Below are 22,222 nucleotides of genomic sequence, written 5' to 3' on the forward strand. Positions count from 1 at the left end.
GCTATATACAGTGGGCTTCCCAGGTGGCTCAGATGGTGAAATGTCTGCCTGCGATGCAAGAGACCCAGGTTTGATCCCTGAGTCGGGAAGATCCCCTGGAGAAGGAAATGGAAACCCAGTACTCTTGCCTGGAGAATTCCATGCATGGAGGAGCCTGGTACGCTCCAGTCCATGGGGTCACAAAGAGTTGGTCATTGTTTAATTTATATATAGTAGTGCATATCAGCTAATCCCCAAAAGTGAAAGTGTTAATCGCTCTGTCGTGTCCAACGTTTTGCAACCCCATGGACTGTAGCCTGCCAGGCTCCTCTGTCCATGGAACTCTATAGGCAAGAATACTGGAGTGGGTGGCCATTCCCTTCTCCAGGGGATCTTCCCGACCCAGGGATCAAACTCATGTCTCCTGTGTTGGCAGGTAGATTCTTTAGCCCTGAGTCACCAGGGAAGCCCCAAAGCAGGGGTAGGAAGGGATAAATTGGGAGTTTGGGGTTAGCATGGGCTTTCCCAGTGGCACAGATAGTAAAGAACCTGCCTGCAATTCAGGAGACCCGGGTACAATCCCTGAGTCGGAAAGATTCCCTGGAGAAGGGAATGGCCACCCAGTCTAGTATTTTTGCCTGGGAAATCCCACAGACAGAGGAGCCTGATGGGCTGCAGTCCATGGGGTCACAGAAGAGTTGGATGTGACCTAGCAACTAAACAGCCACAAGCCCTCCCTTTTACCTTCTGTTACTATGGCTTGTTTTTCTATGTTTGTATGTTTCTCTTTTACAAATAGTTCAGTCTCTTTTAGAAATAGTTCATTTTTTTTTTCATTTTTTTTAGATTTTGCAAATAAGTTATCACTTATGATAACTTACCGTATGATGTTTTTAATCTGACCGACTTCACTTAGTATAATAATCTCTAGATCTATTCATGTTGCTGTGCATGGCATTATTTCATTCTTTTTTATAGCTGAGTGATATTCCTCTTTAATGTCTGTTTTCCTAGGTGCTGGGCACATTGTATTGTATACAAGTATAATCTTGACTCATTATGCTGAATTGCCTTTTCACAAACATTTGGAGAATAAATTCATTGCTTCCTGTGCAAAATATATTTGACTCTCCTGGCCTCTTTCCAGGTTGGCAAGGGTTAACCAGGCAGCAGGTTCTATTAATAACAGAAAAGCAACATGGAAACAATAGAAATAGCAGTGGGGTTACCTTTGCAAAGGAGGGACATTACATTTGTGCACAAAGAACTTTTGTTTGAAGCAGGTAATGACAGGCTTACTCCTTGTTTTATTCCTAATCAATATTTTGGAGAGAACACAGGAGGTGATGTTAATCACTGTCTGCAATGTGAAAGCACTATCTGAACCACTGATCTAGAGAAATTATCCATACAAGACTTCAGAGTTTGAATTTGGCTATTTTGCACTTGAGTTATTATGCTAAGCATGACCTTTTTTTTTTTTTTTGGTACTGCATGTATTTTTTCCTCTTTCATGGTGGCTTTGTGTCTGTCAGGTAAAAGGAGACTTATATGGAGTGTACAGTCATCAAAGGGATACAAGATGAATCAGCAGACAGCTTTTTTTTTTTTTTTTAAAGCACCATTAACTCAGTGGCATCTACCTGGGCCGTAGATGCACTTAGCTGATTTCATTTTGATAATGCTGTAAGCTGGGCTCTGATAATTGCCTTCTGTAATTGGAACAAATTTATGATTATGCTAATTCATTCTCAGCCAACCCAGTATATGGAAGCTCAGCTCATCCATATCTGTCCCTGCATTTCCTTTGTAGATCATTACATGATTAGCCTTTCAATGTGGCTGATGGAAATATTTTTATTCTGAACAGATCTGGTTTCTCCAGTGGTGTGTGTCTATGTATGTGTCAGTGATCTGCGTTTGCATTTCCAAATTGCATGTAACTCTGATACCAGCTTTTAAAACCAGTGATGATGTGAACGTTTTGAGTCTTTAATGCTTTAATCCTTACTAAGATGGCTATTTTCTCAGCACTTGAGTATATAGTACCTGGTAGTAAGGAACAGGAAAGGGGAACTGTTAATTAAGATCCCCTCACCACCACTTTAAAACCTGATGTACATACCAGAAATTGGTATGGAAGGAAATGTGAATGCAGAGACTGCTTTGAGTCTCTCTGAAAGCCAACTCTTTGTTGGGGCTTTTTTGTTTGTTTGTTTGTTTTGTTTTTTTTATGGCTGTTTTGGGTCTTTGTTGCTGCGTGCGAACTTTCTTTAGTTGTGGCGCGTGTTCGGGGACACGTGCTTCTCACTGTGTTGGCTTCTCTTGTTGCAGAGCATGGGCTCTAGGCACGCAGGTTTTCAGTAGTTGTGGCACGCACGACATGTGGGATCTTCCCAGACCAGGGATCCAACCCGTGGCCCCTGCATTGGCAGGCGGATTCCTAACCACTGGACCACCAGGAGAGTTCCTGAAGGCCAACTCTTTGTAATCTTGTTAAAGAGTTCTTCCCATCCTAAAAATAATCCTTTAAAATGAAGAGGCAAATGCTACTATGTTTTAGGTCACTCGTTCAGATAGCCAATGCAGTTTTCAAAGCTTAAGAAGCTTTGGAAGCATCTCCAAGGTATTGCTTTATCAAAGGTTCAAAACCAGAATTCCTTTTCCCCTAGCAGGTGAGAGAGAGCAAATGTAGAATTAGCAACGAACGAGATCCATTCCACGAGGGAGAGCCTAGCTGAAAAGCTAATGGTAGCACACACCTCCTTTATGAATCATCTTTTGATTGCACATCTCTTCCCATTCTCATTTTTATGCTTCATCTGTTCAATGTTGTCTTTTCCCTCTGTTCATCACTCGTGTAAATGCTTTACATTAATGTAAACATGTCTCATTTCTCACTCATGACAATGTTACAGTTTCAATAAACAGTTGATCAGGGTGTTTACTTTCCCAGAGACCATTTACCTGTCAAAATGAATTTTTTAAAAAATAACATGAGGCTGCACTTGACTTTCATGACTGAAACAGGGAAGTTAAAGGACAACACTGATCTGACTAGAGACATAGAGTGTCGGAACATAACATTCTCTAATCAGAATTCAGGCTTCTACAGAGGAACTCTTGTCTGTCATTTCATTCAGCATCCGTGAGGGTGATTCTGTCTTTGATCATTAGGTTTCTCTCACTTCACAATTAAGCTGAATTTCTACCGCCTTTTGTGATGCATAATCAGATAAGTGTAGCTAAATGGCAGAAAGTGCAGAGTAGGAGGCTTTAAAGTCGATCTATCCAGTCTGGAAAGAAAAGGAAGACAAAAAGGGGAAACATGAGAGTACTGTTATAAATAACTTGAAGGAAATCATATCAAGGAGAGAGGGGAGGACAGGTGACATCTAATCTGAAAGTAGCAAAACAAGTGATGGCCTAAACTAAGATGAGAAGGTAATTGGCTCCGTTCTGAGTAGAGGCATGTCACTCTATTGTAATAGTTAAGTCCCAGGTAAGACTTACTTTAGGATGCCAAGCCGAATCACAGGAAACGTTAAGGAGCGAGCCTTCGTGTGATCAGCAAGACAAGAAAATGGCTGATGCTCTGTGGCAGGAAACTGATTTGAAAGCTACAACTCCTAAGTGTACCATTTCCCAAGTGTGTTGCTTTAGGTGAATCATGTAGTCTGTAAAATGGGAAGAATAAGATATTTTTTACCTGCCTTGGAACTGTCATGAAGATCAAATGAGATAAAGTACTGGGTAGCAGTGTGTTTGCTTTCAAGTATAAAGACAGTGACCATCACCTCTGTGAGTTCATTTGTCTTTTCTTCACGGTCATAAGATGGCTGCCTTAGCTTCACAATTGCATCCATGCCTAACCAAATAAAAGACCTGAAACACCTATCCCTTTTCTTAGGAAAGCTATTTGCTAAATATTACAAGTTAATTTCCTCATTATTTATTTCCTATAAGTCACCCAACAGATCACTGGCCTTCTGAAGTATTTTAAGACTGCAGGCTGTTATCACAAAGATTTTATGGATTGTTTTCATTCATTTCTGCTCATTGCCCCAAAGCAAAACCAAACACCTGATAACTGGGAGAGGACTTCCATAAATTCTGAATAGTTACATAGGGACAAATATTAAGTTTGAATAAGTTTTATATGTTAAAATAGTTCTGGCTACATTCTGAACATTTTGACATGTTAATATAACCAGAATGTGTGCATTCAAATAAGAGCTGGCCTTTAAAATAACCGTCTGGGAGACAATGTATGTATTCAACAATGTTGCTTTTGTCAAGATATTTTTTGCATCCCCCTGTCCTTAGGGATGATCATAAAATTCCCAAATATGTTTTTAAAATTATCTTCAGTGGTGTCAGTCCTCTGTATTTCAATGTAATTGTGCAAATAGCATGGGGTCATTCCACCCAAATCTGGAAAATAAGATGGATGACTAAACACAGTGGTTAAAAGCAAGACTTAGAGTCAAAACTTAGATTTAAATTCTGGTTCTACCATTAAAAAAAAAATACACACACACACACACACACACACACACACACATACATGTATACTTGGGCAAAGTACTTAATATCCTTGTTGTTTACAAAATGGAGATGGTAAAAATGGTGTCCACCTCATAGACACATTTTAACAGTGAAATTAATGAACATACATACAGTGTTTAAAAGAGTACTTGGCATGTGTGTGTGTGAAGTTGCTTCCGTCATGTCTAACTCTTTGTGATCCCATGGCCAGGCTCATCTGTCTATGGGATTCTCCAGGCAGGAATACTGGAGTGGGTTGCCATGCCCTCCTCCAGGGGATCTTCCCAACCCAGGAGTCAAACCCATATCTGTTTATGTCTCTTGCATTGGCAGGCAGGTTCTTTACACTTGCGCCACCTGGGAAGCCCCCTTGGCACAGAGTATACAAGAAATGCTAGGTCTCATTGTTTTAGGCTGGGAAATATTCATTTGATCAAAACTCATGATGTGACTCATGATGTAAATGAGAAATGTAGTGGTTAGACCAGTATGCTAGGTGTGGGAGTCAAGGGCTCCCCCGGGGTCCTCTGGAGCCCCCTCTTCACTTCTGCCGGGCCCCCTCCTCTCCACCCCTGTGTCCTTGGGTGCCATATCCCGTTTACCTTGCCCCCCCCGACCCCCCCACAACTGGAATACATGCTCCAGCCTTCTCATCTTCTCATTTTCTCACAGAAATCCAATCATACTTGTTACTTGGTAGGATGACAACTTACCAAAACATTTGAGAGGTTATATAGGGAATGCCCATATTGCGAATGACTGTGACTTTCCAGTGTTTGCCTGGCTGGACCTCTCATCCCCACTGGTGGGCTGTCTGTCAGACAAGGTTGCCTTCATAAGCCATCCTTAGTTGTAGTGGGGAGAAAAACCATTTTTTACTCTTATATAACTCATACCTTGAGCAAATACATGAAATTCAATATGAGACCCTATGGAGCCATTATGAAATATTAGTGGTTCCCCGAATATATTTAAGAACAACTACACTCAAAATGTCTCTCTTCCATTTCATATCTAGACTCCACTCTGGGATTTAAAGCAAAAACTAATATCCCCTTCCTAGGCCCAATCCCTGAAATACAGTTTGAAGTTGTATGTGTGTATGTATAATCACACCAGTCTCTAAACTTGCATATATGTTAATTCAGACTAAAAGCTCTATTCAACAGATACTATTGAATATCCTCAAAAGAAGGTTGTATGCAAGTTATAGGAAGATTTAAAATATTGTTTTTGTTCTTAAGGAACTTGCCACTTAAGATGACCCCCAGGCAACGAGTAGATGAATTAAGAAGCTTCTAAAATCAGAAATCTGAGATTACATCTTTAAGAGCAGCTCAATTTTACATTTCCTTTAGCAAATCCCAAGAGGACTGGAACTGGGGGGATAAGAACACTTGGTGAAACTGAACGTGTTTGTCGCAGTTGTATCCAACTCTTTGCGACCCCATAGACTGTAACCCACCCGGCTCCTCTGTGCATAGAGTTCTCCCAGCAAGAATACCAGAGTGGGTAAGCTATTCCCTTCTCCAGGGAATCTTCCCTACCGAGGGGTCAAACCTGGGGCTCCTGCATTGTAGGTGGATTCTTTACCATCTGAGACACCAGGGAAGCTGAGGGGATAAGAACACTTGGTAGATGACACCAGCTCATGGCCTCCATTGGCATTTTCTATGGAATGTGAAGGAAGAGAGTGTTCCAGGTTGATACTCTCTAGGACTCAAAGGACAACAGGCTTCGGATCCTGCATAGGAAGAGAGCTGGCCTGTTAACGTGCCTTTCTCTTTCTAGTCTAGATTTTACACTTTTAAGTGATTAATAACAGCACTCGCCTTCTCATGCTCTTATGGAATATTAAGAACAAGAACAGGAGCATTAGAATCTGACACGCTTTCTGATGGAAATAAACCTTTGGGTGTAAAGTTTATCTGTATAGATATACAGGATGTCTGACAAAAGGTCAGAAGAGGCAAAATGTCAAGACTCATGCAAACATTTTCAAATGTGACCCAGCTCTCAGATAAGCTGATCACCCATGAAACATCAATCCATCCCTTTTCCAAAGGAGGCAGCCTCCCCATTCAATTACACTATGCTGCCTATTGTTGCAGAAATCTATAGGGTTGTCAGTTATGTACCTTCTCTCCCCAGCTAACCAGAATGACAGATCAGGAACTCGCTGTCTGGCATGAAATCTTAAGTGTCTTTGAAGGTCTGTTTATCCAGATTTGTTTATAAACTGGAAACATCTACAAACTGCAGTCCATCTGCACATAACACTATGTTAATGAACTCATGTGTCCGGCAAATCCATAAGCTCATTACCTCTAAGTAACTGGTTTCTTCACACACTCCTAACTGGGATTATCCATCTAAGCTAAATAAGTAGAAACCAGATGAAAAAAAAAAAATTTTTTTTTCCTCTGAAGATGTGAACACCTTGCACCTTCCAAAATGTTAAGTCTTTCTGTCAAAGAGCTGACCTATTAGCGTGAGATCATTTGGATCAGTGATTAAAAAAAAAAAAATGTCCATTAGCCTCAGGGTGGTCAATGTATTGATCCCATACAGCTAATTTGAAAATGTGTATTGCTTTCTGTTAAGAGCTTAATTAGGGCTTTGTTGGCAACTTCTTGTAAAATAATTTCTGAATTTAATACTGATGCCCTTATGATACTTGCAGAATACTGTACAGAAGTTCAAAAATTCTTAGATGCTTGGCAGTCATTTTTATGAAAAAGCATTGACAGTAGCCCATGGTACATATGAACCAGAACATTCTTGAATGATGCGGGAAGCCGATTTGCTGAAAGGAACTAACTTCAGTGAAGTCTTCTTTGTGGTGGAGCTCCCAAGAGGCCAGACAGCGCTTATGTTGAGGTATCTGGAAAAGAGAGAATGAATAGTAAATCCCCATGCAGCTTATGGATGTGTTTTGTTTGATCCTCACAATGTATTTTGTAATGTGTGAGTCATCATGTTAGAATCAAGAAATAGTCCATTAAAATACACAGCCCTGGCTTCTCAAGAAAGACGGAATATCTGGTTACTTGGAGAGCAAGGAGATCAGACCAGTCAATCCTAAAGGAAATTGACCCTGAATACTTATCGGAAGGACTGATGCTGAAGCTCCAATATTTTGGCCATCTGGTGTGAAGAGCCGACTCATTGGAAAAGACCTGATGCTGGGAAAGATTTAAAGCAAAAGAAGGTTTTTTGAAAAAATAAACAAAATTGACAAACCATTAGCAAGACTCATTAAGAAACAAAGAGAGAAGAACCAAATTAACAAAATTAGAAATGAAAATGGAGAGATCACAACAGACAACACTGAAATACAAAGGATCATAAGAGACTACTACCAGCAGCTCTATGCCAATAAAATGGACAACTTGGATGAAATGGACAAATTCTTAGAAAAGTATAACTTTCCAAAACTGAACCAGGAAGAAATAGAAGATCTTAACAGACCCATCACAAGCAAGGAAATCGAAACTGTCATCAAAAATCTTCCAGCAAACAAAAGCCCAGGACCAGATGGCTTCACAGCTGAATTCTACCAAAAATTTAGAGAAGAGCTAACACCTATCTTACTCAAACTCTTCCAGAAAATTGCAGAAGAAGGTAAGCTTCCAAACTCATTCTATGAGGCCACCATCACCCTAATTCCAAAACCAGACAAAGATGCCACAAAAAAAGAAAACTACAGGCCAATATCACTGATGAACATAGATGCAAAAATCCTTAACAAAATTCTAGCAAACAGAATCCAACAACATATTAAAAAAATCATACACCATGACCAAGTGGGCTTTATCCCAGGAATGCAAGGATTCTTTAATATCTGCAAATCAATCAATGTAATACACCACATTAACAAATTGAAAGATAAAAACCATATGATTATCTCAATAGATGCAGAGAAAGCCTTTGACAAAATTCAACACTCATTTATGATTAAAACTCTCCAAAAAGCAGGAAGAGAAGGAACATACCTCAACATAATAAAAGCTATATATGACAAACCCACAGCAAGCATCACCCTCAATGGTGAAAAATTGAAGGCATTTCCCCTGAAATCAGGAACAAGACAAGGGTGCCCACTCTCACCACTACTATTCAACATAGTGTTGGAAGTTCTGGCCACAGCAATCAGAGCAGAAAAAGAAGTAAAAGGAATCCAGATAGGAAAAGAAGAAGTGAAACTCTCACTGTTTGCAGATGACATGATCCTCTACATAGAAAACCCTAAAGACTCTACCAGAAAATTACTAGAGCTAATCAATGAATATAGTAAAGTTGCAGGATATAAAATTAACACACAGAAATCCCTTGCATTCCTATATACTAACAATGAAAAAACAGAAAGAGAAATTAAGGAAACAATACCATTCACCATTGCAACAAAAAGAATAAAATACTTAGGAGTATATCTACCTAAAGAAACAAAAGACCTATACATAGAAAACTATAAAACACTGATGAAAGAAATCAAAGAGGACACAAACAGATGGAGAAACATACCGTGTTCATGGATTGGAAGAATCAATATTGTCAAAATGGCTATTCTACCCAAAGCAGTCTATAGATTCAATGCAATCCCTATCAAGCTACCAACGGTATTTTTCACAGAAGTAGACCAAAGAATTTCACAACTTGTATGGAAATACAAAAAACCTCGAATAGCCAATAATCTTGAGAAAGAAGAATGGAACTGGAGGAATCAACCTGCCTGACTTCAGACTCTACTACAAAGCCACAGTCATCAAGACAGTATGGTACTGGCACAAAGACAGAAATATAGATCAATGGAACAGAATAGAAAGCCCAGAGATAAATCCACGAACCTATGGACACCTTATCTTCGACAAAGGAGGCAAGGATATACAATGGGAAAAAGACAACCTCTTTAACAAGTGGTGCTGGGAAAACTGGTCAACCACTTGTAAAAGAATGAAACTAGAACACTTTCTCACACCATACACAAAAATAAACTCAAAATGGATTAAAGATCTAAATGTAAGACCAGAAACTATAAAACTCCTAGAGGAGAACATAGGCAAAACACTCTCCGACATAAATCACAGCAAGATCCTCTATGACCCACCTCCCAGAATATTGGAAATAAAAGCAAAACTAAACAAATGGGACCTAAAGAAACTTAAAAGCTTTTGCACTACAAAGGAAACTATAAGTAAGGTGAAAAGACAGCCCTCAGATTGGGAGAAAATAATAGCAAATGAAGAAACAGACAAAGGATTAATCTCAAAAATATACAAGCAACTCCTGCAGCTCAATTCCAGAAAAATAAATGACCCAATCAAAAAATGGGCCAAAGAACTAAACAGACATTTCTCCAAAGAAGACATATAGATGGCTAACAAACACATGAAAAGATGCTCCACATCACTCATTATTAGAGAAATGCAAATCAAAACCACAATGAGGTACCATTACACGCCAGTCAGGATGGCTGCTATCCAAAAGTCTACAAGCAATAAATGCTGGAGAGGGTGTGGAGAAAAGGGAACCCTCTTACACTGTTGGTGGGAATGCAAACTAGTACAGCCGCTATGGAAAACAGTGTGGAGATTTCTTAAAAAACTGGAAATAGAACTGCCATATGACCCAGCAATCCCACTTCTGGGCATACACACTGAGGAAACCAGATCTGAAAGAGACACGTGTACCCCAATGTTCATCGCAGCACTGTTTATAATAGCCAGGACATGGAAGCAACCTAGATGCCCATCAGCAGATGAATGGATAAGGAAGCTGTGGTACATATACACCATGGAATATTACTCAGCCATTAAAAAGAATTCATTTGAACCAGTCCTAATGAGATGGATGAAGCTGGAGCCCCTTATACAGAGTGAAGTAAGCCAGAAAGATAAAGAACATTACAGCATACTGACACATGTATATGGAATTTAGAAAGGTGATAACAATAACCCTATATGCAGAACAGAAAAAGAGACACAGAAATACAGAACAGACTTTTGAACTTTGTGGGAGAATGTGAGGGTGGGATATTTGAAAAGAACAGCATGTATACTATCTATGGTGAAACAGATCACCAGCCCAGGTGGGATGCACGAGACAAGTGCTCCGGCCTGGTGCACTGGGAAGACCCAGAGGAATCGGGTGGAGAGGGAGGTGGGAGGGGGGATCGGGATTGGGAATACATGTAAATCCATGGCTGATTCATATCAATGTATGACAAAACCCACTGGAAAAAAAATAATAATAATAAAAATTAAAAAAAAAATTAATTAATTAAAAAAAATCAAAAGGAGAAGAGGGCAACAGAGGATGAAATGGTTGGATGGCATCACTGACTCAATGGACATGAACTTGGGGGAACTCCAGGTGGTAAGGGACAGGGAGGCCTGGCGTTCTGTAGTCCATGGGGTGGCAAACTGTCAGACACAGCTTAGCAAATGAACAACTGGTTACACTGGTCACCATAGTCTGAACCTACCTGGTGGCTGCCTTTTTTGTACAAATCATGGAATCTGTGTTTTTTCACCGGCAGCACCGGGTCCCCATACATCTTGACACTGAAGCTATGTACTCCATAAATGTGAAGTCCACTGTGATGCATTGAAAGCAAAAAAGATTTTAAAGCAAAAATGAGTTCACAGTCATTTTTCATTGCACTATCATTGTTAATTTTTTAAAATACTCATGTCTCTATCTAAAGTGGGAAAAGACAAAAGGAGACAGAAAAGTGATAACATGTTTTAAGAAAAATGAGAGTGAGCTCACCTCTTCAAGGGAATGAAGAATAGGCCCTTGTCTTTAATATGCAAACAACGCGCGTGGATGTCTTGCACCCAGCGCCTCATCAGTAATTTATGTTACTTCTCTGGCCTTCAGGAACATCGAGTTTGCAACTGCTGCTGTAGGAAATGCTTTTTTTCTATTATCTTATTTATTAAACTATTCTGCATTAGGAGCACTTAGCTCATCAAAAATGTTTTAACATTTCTCTAAGTGACAAAAGCATAAATCCAAGAGCAATTCGTCACTTTTATAAGCCCAGAAAATACCAGACTGATTTTCTCATAAAGATCCTGCCATCAGTTAAATGGATAAACGATTAGTGTACGAATAAAAAACAGCCCTGCAGTTAGTGGTAGTAACGTGCCCATTGTTTGTAGACATAATTGGATTGATGGACCTCAGTCATGACACTGTAAACACCAGTTATGCCAGAATGTATATATCCTAAGATACCTCATTTGTCCTAGGTATGTTTTTTGGTTTTCAAGCTGTGTTCTGGGGAAACCCAAGTAGCAGACCGTTGTACAAGTTCACAGTGCATGTGGGTGGATGGGGGTAGATTGTATGGCAAGGATCAACTTATAACTTACGGCCCAGGTGTGCTGAACATTTCCATGGGGTCTGTTTTTTTTTTTTTTAATTTATTTATTTATTTTTTTTTGCCATGCTGAGGTCTTCATTGCTGTGTGCAGACTTTCTCTGGTTGTGGCGGGCAGGGGCTTCTCTCTAGTTGCTGTGCATGGGCTTCTCATTGTGGTGGCTTCTCTTGCTACAGAGCACAGGCTATAAGCATGCAAGCTATACATAAACACACAATATTATTTTTCAGATTATTTTCCCTAATAGGTCATTATACGATATTGAGTATAATCCCCTAAGGTATACAGGTTTTTTGTTTTTGTTTTTTTTTATGTCGCCAGTCATGTCTGACTCTTTGTGACCCCATGAACTATTTATTATATATATATAGATAGAAAGATACAGATATATATAGTGCGTGTGTATCTGTTATTCCCAAACTCCTGATTTGTCCATTCCCCCCTTTCCCATTTAGTAACCCTAAGTTTGTTTTCTGTGTCTGTGAGTCTATTTCTCTTTTGTATATAAAGTTCATTTGTATCTTTTTTTAAAAATTTCTACATGTGAGTGATATCATAAGATATATATATATATACATATGATCACATATCATATACCATGTGATCAGATAAGCTTTAATTTGAGGAAACAGTCTATGGCTAAATAGAAATTTGAATACTACTGTGCTATGCAAGTAAAAGACTTTTAGAAGCTACCGTAGTTGTTTTTCAGATTAATAAAGACCTTTTCCTTTATGTGCCACAGTTAACCACCAGGAGGATAAAAAAACAGCTGCCCCAAGTCTTTTTTCAAAACCTCTGCAGCATATTGCATTTTCTTCCAGTCATTTTTAAAGAATATGTATGTTTGTGATTTCTTTTTTTGTTGTTTTTACAAATTTATGATTGCACTAAACACACAGTTTTGCAGGTTGACTCTTTCATGCATTATGAGCATTTTCAGTATTTTCACTAGTTGAAATCATGACCTTTAGTGCCGTACAATATTAAATTGAATTATTGAATCATGATTTATTTAAATAGAGCTCTGCCATACTTTTTTCCTCTTTCTTTTTTGCAACTAAAAATAGTTTATTGTGTTTAAATCCTTGTTTGTAGCCCTGATAATTTTCTTCGTCAAATTCTTGAGATCACAATTACAAGAGCAAAAGACTTACTATCTTTAAGCCTGTTAGATGGAGATAATATTAGGAAGAAAATTAAAACAGGACACAGGCAGTGAGGGGACCTTGCTATATTAGAGAAGGATTGTCAGGCAAGACCTCTCTAAGGAGGCAGCATTTGATTAGAGACCTGAATGAAAGGTGGAGTTGAGCCTTAGGGACACTCGCAGGCGAGGTCTCCCTGGCAGAAAGCAGAGGAAGCAGCAGGTGTTAAGGCCCTGAGGTAGGACCTTGCTTTGAGTTTTCTAGAATAGGAAGGAGCCCAGCAGGGCTGGAGTAGAGTGCGCAGAGGTTACTTGGGGAATCTAAGGTGGGAAGTTAACTAGGGGGCAGACCAAGAAGGACTTTCTTAGCCATGGTAAGGATGTGCAGTTTTGTTCCTAGTGGAGTTCAAAGCTGTAGAAGGATTTGGACCCAGAAAAGGATATGACCTAATCCCTTCGTGGAGAATCCACGATGGAGGCAGGAATGGAAGCGCCAGACAGACCATAGTTGAGAGGCTCTTAGTGTCTTCCAGAAAGGAGATGATCATAGAGCAGCAATAGCAGAAATGCCTGGTACTCTGTAAGTTCAGTTAAAAACATACTGTATGTGTGTGTGTGCCTGTGTACATTGGTGAAATTTTTGTCGTCACTTTTTGGGAAGGAACAATGTCATTATATTGTTGTTCACCTTTTTTTTTTAGTGGTATAGAATATTTATTGAGTTGTCTAATTAGCGTGTGTTTTTTCCATCTTATTTTGGATGACATTTTATCATCAACTGATACGAGAGCATGAGTGATTCAGATTGTAACCCTCAGATCATCAGATTATTACCGTTTTATATGTCAAATCTGTGGCAACTATTTTCTTGGTGTGTTGACCACATCATTTTGTGCATGAGGCATTTTTATATAAGTTTTTAATTTAGAACCAGACCTCTGCTTAATGATTGTGGCTTTAATTTCCTCTGGGCCCAGATTTGCTTTGGAAAGCTTTCTTTGATTTCCAGGTGCTGGGCCTACTTTGGTTTCTGTTTCGAGGGCCACTGCTCCCAGGGTCATTTCCTCACTAGGAGTGATTTACTTATGGACTATGGCCAGACTTTCCCAACTTCCTGACCAGCTGTTTGTGGGGGAAGGATGGAAAAGGATGACTTAAGGTGGAGACAGGAAGGAATGGCTTTGTAGGCGCTAGAAATGGAAAAGGTAGGATATTAACAATTAGAAAACCAAACAGTTTGCACTCAGAATTTCTGGACCAGGAGGGGAGTGGAGTGGAACCAGAGTTCCCCAGACCCACTTTAAGCTGACCGATTCGTTCTCTCCAGTGACACAGCAGTGATGGTGGTTTAAAAAACCCAATCCAGTTGGCTTAACATAAATAAATGTTTTATCACAGATATTGGCGACAACTCTTACTTTCTGGTGGCAATGTGGATTTACTTATTTTCTTATAAATTTATTTGTTTGGAGATTCTGGGTCTTAGTTGCGGCATACAGGATCTTTTTAGCTGCATCATGTGGGATCTAGTTCCCCGACCAAAGATAGAACCCAGGCCCCCTGCATGGGGAGCACAGAGTCTTAGCCACTGGACCACCAGGGAAGTCCCTAGATTTACTTGTTTCCATCTTAACCATTAAATGTAAGGTCTGTGGAAGAAGAGGTCATGCTGGGTTTGTTTATCTCACTTTATTCAACTCTCTGATGTTCAGTAAATGTTGGAATATTTATCAGTTGAATGAATGAATGGCTGGAAAATATGCAGAGTTACTGGGGAGTGGAGGATATTTTGTAATGGACTTGTGGTCAGATGGTTTTAAAATTGGCTCCACTGTCCTGCTTCATTAAGCAGAGCAGTGCTTTTGGACATCATTAGTTCTTATACCCAAGGCTGGCACATGGTGATGCCTTGAGGATCTGCTGGGGTTGGTAGTCAAGCTTGCCTCCTTACTTCATGGTCCTGCATCATGTTGCTTTTTCAGCTCTTGTACATGTTTTAAAGCAGTTCTCAGATCTCTTTTGGCTATTTTGGCATCATTTTCTTTTCTAAAAATCTGCCTCATCTTGGATTGATTTTGGATTGACTGATGACTTTTGGTATTCTATACTCATTCTTGGGATGGTTCTTGGGATAAATATTAAAGTATCAGTACAAGTTTTCTTCTAGTAAATAAATCCCTTTTAATGGAAGCCAAAAATATTTATTAAACCAAATTGCTAACAGGTGTCACTTGATTATTGGAGATAAATTATAATTGTTTACATTTAAAGATGAAATGAGACATCTTCTAAAGCCAACTTTCAATTATCTATGTTAGTGGTGGGCAGGGTATGTGAAAAGAACCAGATGCATGTACTTCCATGTGTGGTCTTTTTGGTATAATGACTGCTTTCTTGGTTAAGTTACAGTTTTTATATGTCTGTTAAATTCCTGTGTATAACACATAATAACTAGAGCTAAATGGTTCTTGTCAAACAGGAGCTGTGTATGGTGCTACCAAGATGGCACGAGGCAGTGGAGATGTTGTTTAGATGTAGAAGCAGAGGACAGCATGGGGAAGGCAGGCAGCTGGATGGCCCCGGGAAGCCAGGTCTGCTTGATGAATTAGGGGATATAGGGACGGTGTGCCCCAGCTTCCGGGAGGATGAAGATCCAGGGAGCAGAAGGTCCCATCTGTGGCTTCCTCATGTGTCCAGGGAAAGAGTACTTTCGGCCAAGGATAGGTTTAAGGTGGAACTGGAAAGAGAGAAATAGATACTCTAGGAGCAAGCTAGAGGAAACAAACCGGAGATGGGACTAGTCTATACTCAGAGGACGTGAAAAGTGAGGTCCTTTGGAAGGAAGGCTGGGGCTTAAATGTGTCGGGTATCTGATCTGACCTAAACATCTGTTGAATCATTAAAGGAGTAACATAAACAATCACCAAAGGAACATGTCCCTGAAACCAGGGAGCGTTGAGATCTGAGTTCTGATCTGACCTAAACATCTGTTGAATCACTAAAGGAGTAACATAAACGATCACCAAAGGAACATGTCCCTGAAACCAGGGAGCGTTGAGATCTGAGTTTCATTTCTGTGTTTCTGAGTACCCAAATCTATGTTGTTGTTTAAATGCAAACAATATCAGCTTCAAACCTTGTCTGACAACATAATATCCTCTCTGCACAAAGTCCAAGCTCTACCTACATGTGTTGCTTTTTCTGATCTCCATTTTGGGCCAGTTACTGGAGTATCATCATCATCATCATCAGAGTTGTAACACGATGAAATATAATGAAATGACCTAATTACAGTCTTTTCTCTCTTCTATTGCATTTTTAGAAAATAGGTCAAAGTCGATAGGATGCTTATATTCTCTTCCCACCTCCAGTTTATTAACTGGAGTATTCATGTCCTGAATATACCAAATGAATGAAAAGGATGGTGTATGGGATAAAGATTAAAAAGATACCGTTCGTGTTGCCATTCTGTGTGTTATGTACATCTCTGTCCCATATGCTCTAACCACTCATCTTCCGATTCCAGAAAAGTATGTGTGTGTGTGCGTGTGTGTGTGTGTGCGCGCTCGCGTGCATGTTAATGACTTATAATCATTCCTGACTTCTGATAGGTGGAATGGCTGAAAAACGAGGAGCCCATAGACTCTGAACAAGATGAGCACATCGACACCAGAGCAGACCACAACCTCATCATCCGGCAGGCGCGGCTCTCGGACTCCGGGAATTACACTTGCATGGCGGCCAACATCGTAGCCAAGAGGAGGAGCCTGTCGGCCACAGTGGTGGTTTATGGTAAGACCAGCCCAAAGGCCCGGAGTGGATAGAGAGGATAGAAAGCAGAGGGGTAGAGGGAGGTGCATTTCCTTGGAACTTTCTGTATGTAGCACTGAAGGGACTCCGGCGCGTTTCCATTATAGCACCATCTCCTGCCTCAGCCCTTTGGCAGGTGACGCAGACCCTTATAGCTGGGAATGTGTTTGCTCTTTCATCCAAGATTGGACTTCTGGGGGACAGTGAGTGACATTTTCAATCTATTTTCAAAAGAATTTTAAAAGGCATTTCTTTGCCTCCATTGTGTTTACATTTGAAAAGAATTGAGGTGGGCGACTTCCACTTCCCACTCTTCCCAAACCCAACATTCACCCCATCCTCCCCAGACCTGCTATTCACAGTTCCTCTTCTGGCATATGAAATTCACCAAAAACAAACATGACTATTTGCTGAATAGCTCAGCTAATGGATAAGTGAAATTCCCAGCTATTGAAGTAAGCACTCCCTTCCACAATAGAAGAGCCCTGGGATTTACGTTTGAAGCACTGAAAGTTAATAGAAATTCAGATGCTGTTATTTTCTTCTTCTACTCTGGAATTTCAAGTGCTGTAGAGATATGTTGATGAGTTCTTCCTCTGGTTCATCATTTCCTTGCAAAGCAAATTCTCTGTATCCCTCCTATGGTCTACAGAAGAGTAGATCAAGAGATGGAGACTAGATCAGCCCCACCATGGCCACACAGTGGGGCAGCTGGTGAGGGTCCCCGCTGGTCTCTTGGTCCCTGGATGCCCAACTCACAACACCTGGCAAGTGGCTTGCACATAGTAGGCAATCAGTAAAAACGTCTTTCCTTTCTTTTTTTTTTTTTTCTTCTCCCCTCCCCATTTTTCTCTCTCAGTGAATGGAGGCTGGTCTTCCTGGACAGAGTGGTCAGCCTGCAATGTTCCCTGTGGGAGAGGATGGCAGAAACGTTCCCGGACCTGCACCAACCCAGCTCCTCTCAATGGTGGAGCCTTTTGTGAGGGAATGTCAGTGCAGAAAATAACCTGCACTGCTCTCTGTCCCGGTGAGATATGCGTAGATTTCCTTTTCCCTTCTCATCCACCACCACGATTGAGCTGGTGTGAAGCTTTCAGTAGAACCTACCTGCCCAAAGTCAACATCTTCCAGGTTCTTGGAACAGAGCGTTTGTCCAGAGTTCTGACGTGGAACTCATTGTACTAGCAAGAACATGGGTGAAATACCTCTATATGGGGGCATAGTTTTTCTCTTCATACTCAGATTACCCTAGATACTCAACATCAATAAGCCAAATGTTTTTATGTATTTTTATACTATCAGTGTTTGGTTGGGCTAAGCCATACCCTTCTCTCTTTGGGTTCCCCCACTATATAGTGTTCATCTGTTTAATAGGGTGTAGTGAAATGCCTTTGAGCACAAAACAGGTACCAAGTACTTGCCCTTTTATCATCAGTCACCATTCAACTAACCTCATCACGTTTGCCTTTGCATTTAAGACAATGCAATTGGCAGAGATTGCATCACAGCCATTTCTGTTTTGCATTTGGGCTATGATTGCCTTCCTTTCTGAATAGAGGCTTCATTTACCAAATATGGCTTTTTACAAGTTCTTTTGCTCATCTTACTGGCTGTAACCCAATTTATACAATGAGAAATAGATGAGCCAGAAGATGACTTTCTGAATGGGAAGCATATCCTCCCACTGAGAAATAAATGAATCCTGGGTCTCACACGCATGATCGAACATTAAGTCCAAGGATGCTGGACCAGAGACTTGTGTCTTTAAAATTGCAAATCTAGTGCCACTCAAAGCTAAGGCGAGGCTTTTGCCTGTGCTTGGAGTTTCATTTTGAATTTGTATTCAGTACACATTTATTGAGTGCTTACTATGTGCGGGTACTATGCAAGATACATTTACACAAACAATGTCCTTTAGTTTTGTGTTGTGAGTTTTATGATTCCCCAGTTGACAGAAATGGTAAAGTCAGGCTAAGTGCTTGCTTAGGGGTTGCTCAGCCAAAAAGTTGACAGAACCAAGACAGGGACTCAGATATTTTGATTCAAATTTAGTATTTTTATTTTACCCTACACTGGGCTTCCCAGGTGGTTCAGTGGTAGAGAATCTGCCTGCCGATGCAGAAGACACAGGTTCAATCCCTGGATCAGGAAGATCCCCTGGAGAAGGAAATGGCAACCCACTCCAGTATTCTTGCCTGGGAAATCTCATGGACAGAGGAGCCTGGTGAGCTACAGTCCGTGGGGTCACAAAGAGTCAGGCACAACTGAGTGGCTGAGCATGCACATGCACTTGACTAGTCGCTCTGGATTAAAAATGGCAATATCTTCAATAACCCACATAAGCATGGTTGGCCTATTCCTAGGAGGTAGTGGAACAATTGCTTCCAACAGCTGCCATAATCTCTAGGGTTGTTTTTTAGTGGAATTAAGTTCAGTTTTTTCGTTTCTACATACAGCAGCAATCCATGACCCAAGAAATTCTATTTATGTAAGTCTTGGTATCTTGGGGCTTGGCTGACCTGTTTTATTTTAACACTATCAATATATATGGGTTTAACTTTTTATTATTGAGGGATTTTTAGGACTTAAAGAACATTTATTCTACTTTCTGTTCTAAACTATCAACCCGTAAGGAAGTAGTGATTACCAGTGGTTCTTGCACAGAGTGTATCTGTCCATCTAAGATGCACTTGGGCATAAAAGACGGGGAAAGAATGGATAATGACATGATTAGCTAACCTGAGGGCATGGGTAATTCACATGTTTGCCCAAATTCAGTAATTGGTCTCATCCTGCAATAGCAAGAGAATTATACCACTGCTGTTGTTCACCTGTCTCTTTAGGAAAGAAACCATGGAGAGAAGATAAACGGATATATTATTTTGTTTCTGTGGTGGTGGTGATTTCTTTGAAATCCAGCTCTAAGAACCACAGTGGCCTTGGGGTGAGTCTCCTGACAGCTGTCAGATGCAGTCTAACGATGGCTCCTTCTGTTTCCCTTTGAAGTGGACGGGAGCTGGGAAGTGTGGAGTGAGTGGTCGGTCTGCAGCCCAGAATGCGAGCATCTGCGGATCCGAGAATGCACAGCCCCTGCCCCGAGAAACGGGGGCAAATTCTGTGAAGGTCTAAGCCAGGAATCCGAGAACTGCACAGACGGCCTTTGCATCCTAGGTAAGACTTTACGGTACACATCTTCTGTGTCTGTCCATCACAGGAAAAGATGCTATGATAACGCCAGGACCATTGATTCAGTGAAACCAGTTCCCAGAAAACAAAATCCCCCAGAGCAAAAATAAAATGGGTGGAAAGTGTCAAAGAGCAGACAAATAGGCCATTTTAAACATCGTTACCGCTGTCAGTTCCACCCATGCGTGTATTTACTGTGAACGTAACTAGATATGCTTGGGAGAGAAATGATGCAGGCAAATGTGTTAGACTTTGGGGCTTAGCAGTTCTTCTCAAAGGGGCCAGTGTTTTTAGGTTTGGTGAAATTCTGATGTGGATCAATGTAGGCTTATATTTCTCCAAAGAATTTTACCAGACTCTAAAGCACTTTGTAATCCTCAGAGACCATGGGACATGCAGTGTGACCAAGGGATGTGCGTTGTGACTGTTACCTTACAGATGGGGGGAAATACAACACTGAGGAGGTGGCTGGGTTTGTCTCAAATTGGTCTGGCATGGCCCAAATTAGAATGCCCATTTCAGAACTTCCAAGACTTTGTGTTATTCCTGAGGTTATGTTATAACTTCTTCAAGTGACTGTCTGCCTGGGTATAAAACCATGGGAGGATTAAATAGAACCACACAGAGGTGAGTTTTAATTTGGTGGTGTCCCTTACTAGCTTTGTGATCTAGGGTAAGTCACTCAACTGCTTAACTTCTCTGAATTGTACCAAGAGTACCCAAAAAGTGCCTATTTTTGGTTATTGTCTGGGCCCAATATTAAAAGAATATATTTTGAATATTTCATGGCACAGAATAGGTGCTCGATAAATAGCAATCCCTTCTCCGCTTGCCCACTCAGATGTGCTAAGGGTATATTGATTTTTCTTAGATCCTTCAAAAACAGGAGATTCGAGGCGTACCTATTCTTTAGAACCAGGTTGCCTTCTAGGATGATATCCAGCAGAAAATAGTGTAGTTCAATAATTTGTCATCTTTTCAGGAATATGTATCACTTTTTATTTAGGAAGATTATAGCATGAAGGAGACATGTAAGTTGTATTTATTTTTCTGTGTCAATATGACTAGCTATGCTTGAAAGCAAGACTCTACAAACAGTTATATTTTCAAAATAAGTTGAAATGGTTAATGCATTAGTTAAAAGATTCAATACATTGAAACAAGTGCTATCTCATAGCCCCATAATTCCTTTATTTGCTCAGTTCAAGTACTGAGTAATCTGCATACGTCAGACAGAATACAAAGGTCTGTAATTAAAGAGAACCAAGTCTTGGGCATCCCTGTTGGCTCAGATGGTAAAAGAATCTGCCTACAAGACAGAAGACCTGGGTTCAGTCCCTGGGTCAGGAAGATCCCCTGAGGAAGGGAATGACTACTCCCTATAGTATTCTTGCCTGGAGAATCCCGTGGACGGAGGAGCCTGGCAGACTGCAGTCCATAGGGTTGCAAAGGTTCAGAGAAGACTAAGCGACTAACACTTTCACTTTTCACCCACCAGTCTCAGTGGTGAAAGTAAATATGCCATCACAGTCAAGATAGACAACGTTTCCATTCATCCCCAAAGTTTGCTTGCAGTCTTTTGCAGTCATTTCTTTCCCCTACCCCTAACCACCACTTTTCAGCTTTCTTTCAGTTGTCATAATGTGTTTGACATTCCTTCATTCTGCTACACCTATCAGTAATTCATTTTTTATTTTTGTTAAGTAGTGTTCCATTTTATGGATCTACGGCAATGTGTTCATCCTTTCACCGGGTGATAGACATAGGATTGTTTTCATTTGGGGGTGGTTATGAACAAAGCTGCTATGAACCCTTGTGTACAGACCTTGTGTGGACATTTATTTTCATTTCTTTTGGGTAAATACCTAGAAATGGGATTAGTGGTCCATATGGTAATTAGGTATTTAATGGTATAAGAAATTTTCTGAAATAACTAATCATTTTAATTTTTACCACTAGGATGTAACTGTGCTGGTTGTTTCACATCTTTGCCAACACTTACTATTGGTCATTTTAAATTAAGTCATTCTAATGAATTTGTAGATTGTTTTTTTTTATTGTAACTTGCACTTCTATAATGGCTAATGATATTGAGCAAATTTTCATTTGTTAATTGGTCATTCCTCTGTGTTTGTTGATGAAATGTCTATTCCATTCTTTTCAA

The 22,222-nt window shown here is 40.3% G+C and overlaps 1 protein-coding gene across 2 annotated transcripts in view; it reads left to right on the top strand.

The window, feature by feature from the left end:
* The window catches only part of UNC5D (unc-5 netrin receptor D), a 615,641-nt gene that overhangs the window by 476,612 nt on the left and 116,807 nt on the right, over nt 1–22,222 (top strand). Inside the window, exons 5-7 of one of the 2 annotated variants that reach the window (XM_061134611.1) lie at nt 16,674–16,854; nt 17,732–17,899; nt 19,879–20,043. In XM_061134611.1, coding sequence (XP_060990594.1) covers nt 16,674–16,854; nt 17,732–17,899; nt 19,879–20,043 — 514 coding nt within the window. The remainder of the gene's footprint in view (nt 1–16,673; nt 16,855–17,731; nt 17,900–19,878; nt 20,044–22,222) is intronic. The other variant, XM_061134612.1, reaches the window with a different exon arrangement.

This window comes from Dama dama, chromosome 32, assembly GCF_033118175.1.
Source record: "Dama dama isolate Ldn47 chromosome 32, ASM3311817v1, whole genome shotgun sequence".
Classification (NCBI taxonomy): domain Eukaryota; kingdom Metazoa; phylum Chordata; class Mammalia; order Artiodactyla; family Cervidae; genus Dama; species Dama dama.